Source organism: Myotis daubentonii, chromosome 3, assembly GCF_963259705.1.
Source record: "Myotis daubentonii chromosome 3, mMyoDau2.1, whole genome shotgun sequence".
Taxonomy (NCBI): domain Eukaryota; kingdom Metazoa; phylum Chordata; class Mammalia; order Chiroptera; family Vespertilionidae; genus Myotis; species Myotis daubentonii.
Window position 1 is genome coordinate 14712362 of NC_081842.1, and position 15210 is coordinate 14727571.

Below are 15210 nucleotides of genomic sequence, written 5' to 3' on the forward strand. Positions count from 1 at the left end.
ACTTTAAAATAGTTTTGACTTTATAGACAAGAATAACATTTGAGTTATGTTGAAATACTGATGCCAATCTTAGGCAAAAGAGCACATTGGTTCAATCTGTACTTTGATTATTAAACCAAAAAAGTTCATTTGATGATTTTAACTCTATGTACCTTTTTAATGTTGGTGAGTCAACACGTATTTGTGAAAACTTTATTTACTAGGTTCCTGAGACACATTTAATAGAATTTCTATGGAAACCTACCTTAAGTTTCAAAGTAAATGCAATTTAAATATGCAACCAATTTATTCCGAAAACTTGTACTGCCAATAAGAGTAATTATGTGAAAATGCAGTTAGAGAAATTATGCTGAATATAATGATCTAATTCCCTAGTGAGGAGAAATCATTTAAAAAATAATTTCCTTCTTAGATTTGAATATTTAACACTTTCCATGTTCTTTCTGGACTGAAGCCGTATTCATTCTTCCCTAATGCTAGCCTTTGTGGTACACTAAGACAATGTCTTACACACTGTTTTATAACAACTATAGCAAAAAATATTTTAAATATCTTTAAATCTGAAACAATTCCCCTTAATATGTGTGATACCTTCTTATATTGCATATTTTTTTCATTCTGTTTTTTGACATCTCCTCTCCCTCCAATTCTTTCTTCCAGCTCTCCTTCTATATGTTTCTTATAATGGTGCTTTAGATGATTGAATAGATTTTAATGTCCACTGATATAAAAAGTTTAGGATCTGTTCTTAGGGATGGAAAGACTTACTTTCCCGTACAAATATAAATTTACAAAGAAAAATCTCTAAAAGGATTATAAAGTATTTCCTCTATAGAAACAGAACATTTATCTGATAAGCTAAATGACCTTTCAAGTGAACTTTGGCTTTGCTTTCTAGAAAGCACTGGCACATATCTTCATATAATCCTTATCCTTCTATAACTCAATAACATCTGCTTGTTCAGTTTCTATTGATATCTCTAAAAATATCATGAAATGTGCAAAAATATCATAAGGGTAGAGTGCAAAAGTAGAGTTTATAAACTACTAATAGCAAATGTATATATAGAACTCTGTACTTTTAACTTAAAAATATTTTTACTAACCCTATATTCACAATTATAAAAAATGACATTTCAGCATTTTTCTCTAGAAGTTCATGTATAAAGAGATCTTTCAGTGCAGTTGGTGATACAATCTATTTCTCAATCTATTCAGTGAAAAATATTGATCTGTTTAATACTATGACTACTAATAAAATAATAATACACTAGAAGTTTCAATAACGTGTGTTTTATACAACATTTTTGCCTATATTATTTACCTGTGTGAATTCTCACAAGTAGCCCATAGATGTGTATTTTCCCTCTCTGCCCTCATTCACAGGTCGCAACTAAAATTTTTAGTACAATTTCCATATCCCTCAATTCAAACAGTAATATAAGGAGCAGATTAACTAACTTCCAGTGTTCTTTCTGATAAGGAGAGTTATTTCCCTACCTCATGTGAAATATTGTACTAATATAGAGGCCAGGCACATGAAACTCATGTGCGGGTACAGTCCGTAGGCCTGGCCTGCGATCAGGGCAATCTTCCCCAGCTGCCCGCAGCTGGCCTCGCCCCGCCCCCCAACCCCTGGTTCCCTGTTTGCCATCAGGTGATCGGTGCCTGGTGGCCAGGGGAAGGGACCAAGAGGTGGTCAGTGAGCTTCATGGTGGCTGATCCAGCAGTCCTTCTGGTCATTCTGCTGTTAGGGTCAATTTGCATATTATCCTTTTATTATATAGTATGTTTGAAATGTAGCAAATGAATGAGACATGGGCACTTATCATGAAAAATTCATATGACTGACAGTAATAGAGGGCACTATAGATCCCATTACTAAGTTAATAACTTTTTGGGTTTTGTTTTTAGGGAGAATGAGAAGATATCTACTATAGTAAGGGAGAAGAGAAAAGAAGGTGGCTGACATACTCTGGGAGTTTTCAAGGGGAAAAAGTCATGATTTGAGCTTTGAAGTGAATGGATCTTGAAAAATTTAGTGGAAATCAAAGAAACAAACAAAGAAACAACATCATACTAATACAGGCAGAGGGCAAACTGATGGTTGCCCAAAGGGAGGGGGGTTGTGGGAATGGATCAAAAGGTGAAGGGACTGAGAAGTAATCATGGGAATGTTAAACTCAGCATAGACAATATCAATCATATTATAATAAGTTATGTGGTGCCAAGTGGGTACTTGAATTATTGAGGGGATTACATTGTAAATTATATAACTTATCTCTAACCACTAAACTGTATACACCTGAAACTAATATAAAATAATGTCAACTATAACTGAAAAATAAAATTTGAAAAATAAAGTGTAAAAAATGAAATGCAAAACCATGAAGTGTGCAATGTGAAAACTGAATGAATGAAAACAGAAACATGCCTTAGCGACAGAATGATCGGCACTATGGGTGCACCTTTGACTTGGGTTAAGTCACTCTGCTGATCTCTAACCGTTGAATTTAACCAATGTGAATGAAAACAAAAGCATAATAGCCTTTTAAATAAAATTCAAAAAAAACGCTTTCCTTCCAGACATAATGAAAAGGTCGCAACTATTTTTTCATGAGCCTGATTAGGGACACAGACCAGAGGGAATTGTGGGTACACAGCTTACCTGTACCAAGAGATGGTGGGCTCAGGAGAGCCAGAGGCCCTGCAGGATAATGTCATCTCTTCTCCTCGCTCTGCTGTGGCATTGAAGGATTTCTGAGGCATTGTGATTTCTGGTGGCACTGAAAAACAGATGAACATAGATAAAGAGAGATGAAGAACATTTCAGCATCGAACAGTCAAACCACAGTGGGAAGACCCGGGAGGGTTGGGGGAGAGGGGTAAGAGATCAACCAAAGGACTTGTATGCCTGCATATAAGCATAACCAATGGACACAAGACACTGGGGGATAGGGGAGGCCGGGGGAAGGTCGGGGGAGGAGGGGGGAAAAGAGACATATGTACTACTCTTTGTAATATTTTAAGCAATAAAACAAAATTTTTTTTTAAAAAAAGAACATTTCAGCAATACCATTGGGACATTTTTACCACCACTTTTGCTATTGTTGTTTATACTAAGCTATAAAATATTTTTAAATGTTTTCATCAATTTTTAGAGAGAGAGGAAGGGAAAGTGGCAGAGATAGAGAAATATCAATGAAAGAGGAACATCATCAATTGGCTGCCTCCCACATGGCTCCCACTGGGGATGAAGGCCGCTACTCAGGCATATACCCTGACCAGGAATCGAACCAGTGACCTCTTGGTTCCTGGGTTGACACTCAATCGCTGACCCACACGGGCCAGGCCTAAGATTTAAAACTTGATAGTCAACATCTGTACTTACATCAACAGGCTGACTTGATCTCAAATGACTTTAAGATCACAGATCTACTTTCTGATGTAGAATAATTAGATAATTTACTCTATGCCATTATACTATTTTGAATCTATCAAACTAGACTAAACAATAAAATAGACATTTTGGTATATATATATACTTTTATAAAATACTGTTCACAAAAAGACAGGCTCTACTACCCTGACTTACAGCAGTGCTGAGATCTACTTGGAGCATGAATGGATTTCCTATTTGGGTTCTCATCAGTATATGTAATTCTATAAGCAATCATTCACTGCTTCAAGACAGGGCTTTCAAATTAGGTGTCAAACCATAATGTTCTTTCTGATTAACTGCATTTAATTTCTTTAAACAACTATAGACCATTTTATAAAGAGAAACTGCTCAAGCCATAGAGAGTATGAAATAGATTTTCATGAACAATTCAATTTAAAATTAAGCTTCCCCAATTTCTAACTAATTACATTACAAAAACTGTGTGTGCTGCACATTTCATACTTGTTGAAACTGTTACTGAAATGCACTGATTGCAATAAACAAATCAATAACATCCATAAGAGAAGCTAAATTTCAAAGGACAGCATAAATTTTGATTTAATGCACACTTTTATGATTTTCTATTTAATATGACAAGGTGATATTACCCAAATTAGTTATATTAATAGATTTGTTTTTAACATATAACAAACAGTATGACCAGACTGGCATTTACCAGTGCGATTTTAATAAAATATCCCAACATGGCATTCAGGTCAGCATTAATGCTGCATTATCGCCATTGATAGTGGGAAGAGAAGCTGATATGTATCTTAGTAATTAATCACAATAAATCAAGTTTCTCCCCTTAAAAATTCAGGTACAAGGGGGCATAATCTGACATGCTGTCTCTAAAGTAACACAATAATTACTAGTGTTATAATAGGATTGGCTTTTTTCACATATTAACTCTGCATTTTAAATACATTGAAATTTAACATTCTGTATCCCATTTGCTTTCTCTTGTAATTATGAAAAAAATAACATTTTAATAAATGCATTGCTTTTCATTTGATTATTATAAATGTAGTTATAAGAACACTATGCCTGTTTTTTATTACAGCAATGAAGATTTTTAACCCTTTAGAGAGCTATAATGAAAATAAACACTTCAATAGAAATTCTCTGTACAGGAAAGTATTTTTGAACATAGAAACACTTCCAAATGGAGAGTCACATGCCCCGGTGGCTGTCCTGTTACTAACCTAAAAAAGTTATTTATTTTTTATCATAATTTTATTTTCTAGAAAGTGTACTGCATATGCTGGATGATCTGTAAGAACTGACAAATATTGACATTTATGTTTTATGATACATTGGCTTTGCTAGTGATATATATATACATTCTTTTTTTAAAAAATATATTTTACTGATTTTTTACAGAAAGGAAGGGAGAGGAAAGAGAGTTAGAAACATCGATGAGAGAGAAACATCGATCAGCTGCTCCCTGCACACCCCCTACTGGGGATGTGCCCGCAACCATGTACATGCTCTTGACCGGAATCAAACTCGGGACCCTTGAGTCTGCAGGCCGACGCTCTATCCACTGAGCCAAACTGGTTAGGGCTATACATTCTTATAGTATAGATTAGCAGAACAATATCAATATTATATATTTACATAGAACTTTGAAGAATAATTCTAGAACTATTCTGAAGTGTAATAGCATTTAAATTTGCAGAGATGTTCACTAGTTCAAATGTCAAAAAGTCCTGGAAGTTTTTAGCCACTGTTTTAGACTATAGAGTATTTTTTTGTATATTTACATAGTTATAAGTATGCTATTAATTTGGATTAAATAACTTTAAATGGAATTACCATTATATTTCATTCAAATTTATTTTTCTCTCATAAATCCCACATTTCCTCTATTTTAACTTTTTAAAAATACTTTTGTGCATTTTTTACTACATCTGAAACTTCTATCATCTATCTATCTATCTATCTATCTATCTATCTATCTATCTATCTATCTATCTATCTATCATTTAGTAGAGACCTGATGCACAAAAGTTCACGTAAGAGTAGGCCTTCCATCCCCTGGCTGCCGGCACCATCTTCCTTCTGGCACCCAGGACCCAGGCTGGCTTCCCTTGGGCTGCCTGCAGGCACCCAGGACCCGAGCTGGCTTCCCTAGGGCCGCCCGCAGGCACCCGGGACCTTGGCTGGCTTCCCTCCAGCACCAGTTTCGTTAGGAAGGACCTACGGAATAATGTCTGGAAGGCGTCCAGTCTAATTAGCATATTACCCTTTTTTATTATAGATTATATACATACTAGAAGCCCAGTGTGTGAAATTACGCAGCCCCGCCCACCCACGCTGGTCTTTGGTCCTTATGGCATTAGGGCCACAGGCTTTTTATAATATAGATAATATATATACATACATGTAAATATATATATTTTTTATTTCAGAGGAATAGAGAGGGAAAGGTAAAAACATCAATGATGAGAGAGAAATCACTGATCCGCTGCCTCCCGAACACCCGACACTGGAAATCAAGCCTAAAACCTGGGCATGTGCCCTGACTGGGAATTGAACTGTGACCTCCTTGTTCGTAGGTTGATGCTCAGCCACTGAACAGCACCAGCCAGGCTTAGACATCCCGTTTTAAGACATTTACAAGGACTTATATTATGTGCACATGGATTAGCCAATGCTTTCTAGGAAATGTCTGTTTTCATTCTTTAGCTTCAAGAAACGTGAGGCTGTGCAGGGAAAGAAAGTGGTTCCAGAACGCTCACTTCCATGGAGACTTTGGGCCACCTTCATGTTATAATTTGCCGCATTGCTTGAGTTTGGAAGTTATGGGAAAGTGTGACTAAAAGGGAAAGCATAAAAGGCTGGAGGTGAAGGAACAATTCTGTACCCTGATTGTGCTAGTGGTGAAAGAAATCTATACCTACATTAAAACTCATAGAACTGTATAGTGAATTTTACTGTATGTAATTTGAAAACAAAGTTATACATTCTTTAAAAAATTATATCCTGTAAGATATATATTTTTTTAATTCTAATTGTTTTGTAACAATTATATACCAGATTCAATTAGCTGATTCACTGTACCAGTCCACAGTCTTGGAGAAATTGGTTTCTGGTTGTTCTAAAGCAGGAAAATCTCAACAATTCCCCTATCTGAGGACCGCTTGTTTCTACTCCAGTTCATCAATTGCTCTGATCTGCCCAATGTATTCTGAAAATCCTTTGACTTCTTGTTGCTTCTTTTCATCTATCATGAACTGCAGATCCCACTGCTTCTATATTCTTCCTGTTTCTGATATATGTAGAATGTTGGCTGTGTTTCAGTTAGTTGCCTTAGTTCTTTCAGATTAGTTTTGTAATACACTGCTGTCAATCCAGCATCAAAACTGGAGTATGATTAAGTTAACAAAAATAAATGTATTAATTTCAAAACAAAATGTGTGGACAGAATAAGTGTCATTTTCTGTGGTGAGCCGGCACGGCTATGGCATACTCAGCCCCAGGGTGCCTTATGTGCCACGCCAGCTCAGCCAGGTTCAGTGACCCTGAGGGGGGCAGTGAAGGATTAGAAAAGACAGACAAGAGAATGAAAGCTGGGTCTTGTTGGGACACTGCTCCCGGTTGGAGAGACAGCGCCACGGACTATAAGCCGTGTCTTTATTTTATAGGCAGATTCCACGAGGCAAAGTAAGGGCATGGTCAAGAATCAAGATGTTTACAACATTCGCCTGCGTTTCGATCCTACTCAACTACATGCACCTGAACTCTATCAAGCCCACATCACTCAGACACGTTGGGCCACGTGTTCAGACCATAGGTTCAAGCCCACAGCTATAGATGTTGGCTATAACTGTGCCGGGAGGGCTCTGGCCTCCAAGCTGGGACTTGCAAATGGCAATGAGAGGACTGTGCCCTCTCATTAGTCTGAGGCTTGAACCTGTCCAAACATTGTAGCCACTCTCCACAATTTTCTAAAGGTTTTGCCAGCTGCTGATGGCAAGGTGGGAGGAGAAAGCTCTCTTATGTATGCATATCTCAAACTGTGTTAGAAAGCAGCCTTCACAAAAACCCCGTTTGTCCTGCTTTCTGACCTATCAGTCTGCCTTTCCAGGATAATCGTGTGGCACAAGTGATAGCATTTAAAAGCCTTTAGCCTTCTAACTCCTGCTCTTTCCAGCTATGAGCCTGGAGTTGTCTTCTACTGCCATGTCTACTGTGTGGTCCTCTGTGTTCTTTGTTACTTGGGTGCAATAAAAACTTCTCTTTGCTACATAATAATTAACATGTATGCATATATAAGCATATATATAAAATTTATATATGTATCCTATATAATAAAAGAGAAACATGGTAATTAGCCGTAACTTTGCTACCCTTCCCATTGGCTAATCAGGGCAATATGCAAATTAACTGCCAACCAAGATAGCGGCCAGCAGCCAGGCTACTGACGCGAACAGTAGCCTGATGGAGGAAACCAACATTCCCCGCCTGCTGCTGCTGGGCTCTGAGCTGCTCTCTAAGAAACATTGTTACAAATATAGAAGCTAAACAAAACCCCAGAAACCTGCTTTCAGCCAGTGGGGATCTCAGAGCTAGAGGCGCAACAAAGTTTCAAATACAGAAAGTAAACAAAGCCCAGAAACTTGCTTTCAGCAGCCAAGGTCTCACAGCTAAAGCCGGCTCTCAGCTCCAGTGACAGCTATAGAAGGTAAATAAATCCAAGAATAAAAAAAAAGGAAAAAAGGAGAGGCTGGGAGATTCAGTCACCCGCCAGCCTGAAAACGGCCCTCAGCCCCTCACCCAGACTGGCCAGGCACCCCAGTGGGGACCCCCACCCTGATCCAGGACACCCTTCAGGGCAAACCAGCTGGCCCCCACCCATGCACCAGCCCTCTATCCTATTTAGTAAAAGGGTAATATGCCTCCCAGCACTGGGATCAGTGGAGCAGCGAGGCCTCCTGGCCCCTGGAGCAGCGTGACAAGGGGCAGCGCCCAAACCCCCTGATCGCCCTGTGGCTCTGTGCATGACAGGGGGTGGCGCCCCAACCCCCCAATCGGCCCTATGCTGAGCGTGACTGAGGGTGGCATCACAACCTCCTGATCTGCCCTGCTCTGTGCATGACAGGGGGCGGCGGCCCAACTCCCCAATCAGCCCTGCTCTGAGCCCGACTGGGAGCTGCGGGGCAGGCACCTAGAGATTGGGCCTGCCCTCTGCCACCCGGGAGTGGGCCTAAGCCAGCAGGTCGTTATCTCCCAAGGGGTCCCAGACTGTGAGAGGACACAAGTGGGGCTGAGGGGACCGTCCCCCCCCCCCTCGCCAGTGCACAAATTTTTGTGCACCAGGCCTCTAGTATATATATAAAATTTCAGTTTATGTAAAGCTGAAATTATTTTGAAGTCAGTACAGTATGGGAGACTAAAATATTTTGATGTCAGAATTTAGGTATAAGGATGCAATATCATATTGAAAAAAAAAACATATTGCTAGGGCACAGTATTCAAATGTTTACAATAATGTTTATAAGTTTGTTCGCTATATTGAAATATATAAGAATGTCAGCTTCCAGCCAAGATGTAGAAACAACTCAAAATGTTTACACATTGCATAAAGTAACCGTTTTCAAGATATTGTCAATCAGTCAACAAAATGATTCAACAGTGATCTCTGAAATATGAGTGGAAATGAGGTAAGTCCTATTACTGTCCCAGGCTACTGTCTAGAGTGAGTTTCTAAGTCCTATTACTGTCCCAGGCTATTATCTAGAGCAAGTTTCTAAGGTACAGAGAGGAGGAGCCCAGTTGGGATCTAGAAGTCTGAGGAGCCAGGGCAGGTTGTCTGGGAAGTCAGGTGTCTGGCTGTGTGTCAGAGGACAGGGTGCCAGACCAGAGAGGTGCACAAGGAGGACTGCCTGAGATTTGCAGTGAGTTCTCTTGGGTTCTTCAGATGAGTAGTGAGGAGTGCAACCGTGAGAGGAAACTACTGAGGCCAATTAGAAGGAATAATTTCCAAAGCTCAAGTAGAGCAAAGAACAGTTCCTATTCCCACGGCCAGAATAAAAAATTTAAAATACCTCATAATGCATGTGAAACAGAGCAATCGGAAATACTTTACCTCAGAAGTGGGGCAAAATACGCTCTGGAGTATTCTCCCCACCTAACAAAGCTTAAAGGAATAAACTGAACGGATTAAACTGTTACCAAGGACCTTATCTGAATTCCTGGATAAAGGCCCAAAATATTTAAAGAAAAACAAAAATATTCAGCACATTACAGAGGTAAAATCATCTGGCATCCAAATAAAAATTATTAAACATGCAAAGAAGGAAGAAATATGGGACATGAAGACGTAAATATACAATCAACCAAAACTGACCCAGAAAAGACCAAGATGGTATAATTATTGGACAAGTACAGTAAAGCAGTTATAAAAACTGAATTCCATATGTTCAAGAATCTAAAAGAAAAACTGATCATGTTAGAGACTTAGAAGATATTTTTAAAAATCAAATTTCTACATATTAAAACTACACGGTATGAAATCAAAAGTACACGAGATGGAATTAATAGTAGATCAAACATTGCAGAAGTAAAGATTATTAACTCAAACTTATATCAACAGAGACTATCCAAAAAGTAATACATGAAGAAAAAATAGGTAAAGGGGAATAAACAGGACAGAGAGCAGTGGAATAAGTTCAAGTAGCCAAATAACTAAAATTGGAGTCCTAAAAAACTATAAGTCATAAACAATATTTGAAGAGCTAATGTATAAAACATTTTCTAATGTTATAAGAAGTATAATATACATTTATCAGCAAAACCTAAATACAAGAATAATGATGAAAATCACAATGAGGCATATTGTATTCAAATTGCTTAAAATAAGTGATAAAGAGAAAATCTTCAAAAATCTGGCAGGACCTGGTGGTGGCAGCATTTACATGCAGAGGCACACAATCAGGATAAGAACAAACTTTTGATCTAAAGTAACTTGGCCTAAGATAAAGGCTCAGGATTTTTTAAGGCACTGAAAGAGGGGGAAAAACTGTCAACTCAGAATTCTATACTGAGCAAAATTTCACTTCAAATATTAAGGTGAAATCCTTTCTCAGACATGAAGTGCGTGAAGTTAATCATTGTTGGCAAACGTGCACTGTAAGAAATGCTAAAGGAAGTCATTTGGGCATTTAGGAACTGATGCCAGATGGAAATCTGAATACACAAAGGGAAACTGTCTTTATTCATAGGTGACATAAATATCTAGGTAGAGAAACCTATGAAAGCTAACAAAAGGTACTGCACCTAATAATTTAATTTACTAATGTTAAAATACATGCAAAGTAACGAGAATTGGATTAGTAGATTGGTAATGTAAGGGGAGAAATGTCCTCAAGAGAATAGTAAAATAATTTGGGTTATTTAACCTAAAAAGAAAAAAAAATTAATAATAATTATCAAATAAAATAGTCTTTGTGATTGCGGTAATGACACTTTTGTACAAAATAATTAGAAACTGGAGAAATCATTCCAAAAGTTATTCACTGCTTTCTGAATACAAAACTCCAAAATATTCCTTGAAGCGATAAAATATTACTTCTGTCCTTGAAGCACCAATGGTGTAGTTAATGAGATAATTTCATACATAAACGGCTAATTTCAAGTTAGTGTGGAAGTTACACTGACAGAGAGATTACAGAGATGGAGCCTGATGACAGCTCAGCTGGAAAAGTTCTAAGATATCTCGGGGGATACTTGGATGCCTGTTAATTGACTTTCAGCAAAGACAAAGACTTTGGAATTTACGATGGACCGGAAACTGCCCTAGCTATCCCCGAAGTCATTTTCTGCACTGATCATTTGCATCTGGACTCACCAACTTGTGAAGCTGAATTTGATTACTGACAGGCCCCTTCCCCAACCCTTCAGCCCCCAAGGGTTCCTTGAGATTTCTCACTCAGATCTCGGTGGTTTACACTGAAGACACAGCACTAGCCTTGTGTGTGAACAGGGCCCTGGGGAATCTTGCCCACACAATTGTCTCTCGAAGGCCTGCTGCTCACCTGCATCCTTTTCCTCTTACCACACCACATGCTTTCCTTTAGAATAAAGTCTTTCCATGTGCATATTCTGTGTGATCTGGTGACTCCTTTCAAATACCTAACTTTTGAAAATTGTACAGAGATGTACCCAGTGCTGTGAGATCTCATGGAGAAAATCATGTAATAAGGCAGGTGACATTTTTTAAAAACTTGCTAGAAATAAGAGTTGAACAAAATTTTTCAGTGTGAACCGAAATCAATCTGGCCAAAAAAGAGAGAGAAAACCATGTTTTAGACAGAATTGCAAATTCCTTCATCCTATTACAATTAATATTTTAAGAAGGTTGCACACTCTTTCCTCCCAGTAAAACTAAGTGTATCTGCATAAAGGGGAAAATCATACTGTACTTGGAAATATAATCTATTGCAGGGAACTAACCTTACTTACAATTGGGAACTTACTTAATTTGTACCTAACTAAAATTAAATTCTATCTGCTTCTTAACTAGTTTCCCTGTGAAAAATACAAATGGAACAGACTGATGAATCTTAGAGGGAAGGGGGGAGGGGGACATGAGAAGAGATTAACCAAAGAGTTCATATGCATATATGCATAGCCCATGGACACAGACAATAGTGTCATGGTCCTGGGAGGAGGCAAAATTGGGATGGAACGGGTCAATGGGGGAAAAAGAGGGACATCTGTAATACTTTAAACAATAAAGATAGATTTTAAAAAGACACATGTTCTGGATACCTACACTTTTATCAAAAGCCACTAAATATTAGGCACACAAAAAAGAAAGGCAATGCCTAACCATATGGCTCAGTGGTTGAGCATCAAACAATGAATCAGGAGGTCACGGTTCAATTCCCAGTCAGGGCACATTCCCGGTTTCAGGCTTGATCCCCAGTAGGGAGCCTGCAGCCAATCAATGATTCTCTCTCATCATTGACGTTTCTATCTCTCTCTCCCTCTCCTTTCCTTTCTGAAATCAATAAAAATGTATTTTTAAAAAGTGGAAGGCAAGAGATAACTGGTCATAAGTAACTTGCAGTGAGAATGAAATACTGACATTGCTTCCTAAATTATTCCTTAATGCAAAACTTATGAATGTTGTTACAAATTAAATTACACACGAATTATGCTGAGTGCCATTCATGTCCACGCATGTCAGATGGTACCTTGTAGGTACCTTTTACTTTACCGATTGCTTCTATGAAATGAAGGGAAAAAATAAAGTACATTACTGAGGTATCTGGAGGCCCTTTTTAGACTTCTTGAATTTTTGTGATAAATGATAGGATTGCCTTCTGTACATATCACCCAATCGTTAGAGGGGGAAACACACACAAAAAACAAAGACTAATCTCCACATGGCTATCAGGAAACTGCCATCTAGGGGACAGTTTCCCGATAGATGAGTTCAGTTGGAGGACCTGTTGCAAATCATGGCAAAATGCCGCCTTCTTTTTATTCAGAAATTAAAAGGAGTATGTTGCGAAGCGAATACATGCTTTTCTACAGTCTTTCAAGTAAGACATTATGACACTTTACATGTATTGAGGAAATTCTAGGCAAAGGGGAAATACAGATCAAATAAAGGTCAGAGACTATATTAACTATTCACACCAATTATTAATCTAGAGGAGAAAGGCAAGAAAGATGTGCCTAGATCTTCGTAAGTGATCTATCAAATTATCTATTATCTGAAAATTTCTCAATTATTGGTTGAATAGGAGTTAAGGGAAAAACAACAACATATTTTAGTCCTCTGTATTCCCAGACTGATAATCTTTGAAATTTAATGGTATCATTAGGGAGAAAAACACTTAGTAAAATTTAAAAAATGTATATTATTTTTATGTTACAAATTCCCTCATAATTTGCAGTCATTAAATTGACTTAAAATACCTCTCTGCCTAGTTGTCAATTATATTATTGATATACAAGAGACTAGTTCACTTTAAATTTGTACATAGGCTTCATAGAAAAATTCTGACTTTATATTTTTTATAAAAACAAAATTATTTCTCCTAGTTTCCTTAACTTTAATAAATAGCTAAAAATAGGTGGGAATACAAAATCACTGTCTGAATGTCATTGCAGTAGCAAAGTGCACTGTCCAATCAGGTACCTATTTGCACAAATATCTCTTGCCATTGTCATCACTGTTGATTTTAATGTTCAAAGGAAGATTAAAGACACATTGCTTTAAAATTATATGACTAGTTGTTTTCATCTACTCTCAATTGATGCTGGGTCATTATCCCAAGTTTGAATTGGCAGTTAGTGGATCATTCTTTACAAATTTACAAAAGATTCAGAAAATAATGAATCCTTATACCTTACAAACATATTTTATAAAAATATTTCTATTGGCTATATTTTACATTTAAAAGTTATTTCCAGATCTTGAATTGATATAAACATTTTCTGAATAGCTTTGAAGAGATTCTATTGAACTAATGGCTAGGAATCTGATGGGGGGAGGCTGGGTATAGGTTAAAAAGGAGAAGTGACTTGATCCTCTTTTAAAGAACGTACCCATGATTTGTGTGTAAGTGTGCCTGTGTGTGTGTGTGCGTAATATAATGACCTAGTAAAAATGCCCTGGAATTTATAAAAAAGATGGCAATCTATCATATATGTATATATATATATATTCTAATAAAAGAGAAACATGCAAAATGACCACAACTCCACTACGCCCCCAAGCCACGCCCACCAGCCAATCAGAGCGACTATATGCAAATTAATCCAACCAAGATGGCGGCCGGCAGCCACAGAGCTGGAGCATGCAGGAAGCTGGGTTGCCCCGGCAACAGAGGAAGCCAAGCTTCCCTCCTGCCCTGGCCAGCTGTGGCCTCAGGTCAAGGCAACAAAGTTTCAATTATAGAAGATAAATAAATCCCAGATACCTGCTTCCAGCCAGCCTCCACTGGGAGCTTGGGGGGCTGGGGGCCGTGGCCAGCCTATCAATAGCCATCAGCCCCTTATCCAGGCTGGCCACACCCTCATGGGGTGAGGGTCCCTGCTGGGGGACTTGGGCAGCCTGCCATCAGCCATTGCCCCTCACCCAGACTGGCCAGGGACCCCAGCAGGACCCCCCACCATTAAGGAGGTGTGGCCAGCCTGAAAACCACCCTCAGCCCCTCACCCAGGCTGGCGAGGCACCCCAGCGGGACCCCAACCCTCATCCAGGACACCGTTCAGGGCAAACCAGCCAGCCCCCACCCGTGCACCAGGCCTCTATCCTATATAATAAAAGGGTAATATGATAATTGACCCTAACAGCAGAAGACTAGGAATGACTGGTCACTATGACACACACTGACCACCAGGGGGAAGATGCTCAATGCAGAAGCTGCCCCCTGGTGGTCAGTGCACTCCCAAAGGGGGAGCTCTGCTCAGCAACAAACCAGGCTGCCGGCTGCCAGTACAGTGGTGGTGGTGGGAGCCTCTCCCGCCTCCTCAGCAGCGCTAAGGATGTCTGACTGCAGCTTAGGCCTGCTCCCTGCTGGCAAGTGGACATCCCCTGAGGGCTCCCAGGCTGCCAGTGGGATGTCTGATTGCCAGCTTAGGCCCAATCCCCTGGGGAGCAGGCCTAAGCTAGCAGGTGGACATCCCCCGAAGGGTTCTAGACTGGGAGAGGGCACAGGCCCAGCTAAGGGACCCCCCGAGTGCACAATTTTTTTTGCACTGGACCTCTAGTATACTAATATATATATATATATATATATATA

General features: G+C 39.0%; 1 protein-coding gene across 2 annotated transcripts in view; it reads right to left on the reverse strand.

Moving 5' to 3' along the window:
• NCAM2 (neural cell adhesion molecule 2) overlaps positions 1–15210 on the reverse strand; it is a 421570-nt gene that overhangs the window by 142179 nt on the left and 264181 nt on the right. For both annotated transcript variants that reach the window (XM_059686798.1, XM_059686799.1), the window contains exon 6: positions 2669–2786. In XM_059686798.1, the coding sequence (XP_059542781.1) occupies positions 2669–2786 (118 nt within the window). The remainder of the gene's footprint in view (positions 1–2668; positions 2787–15210) is intronic.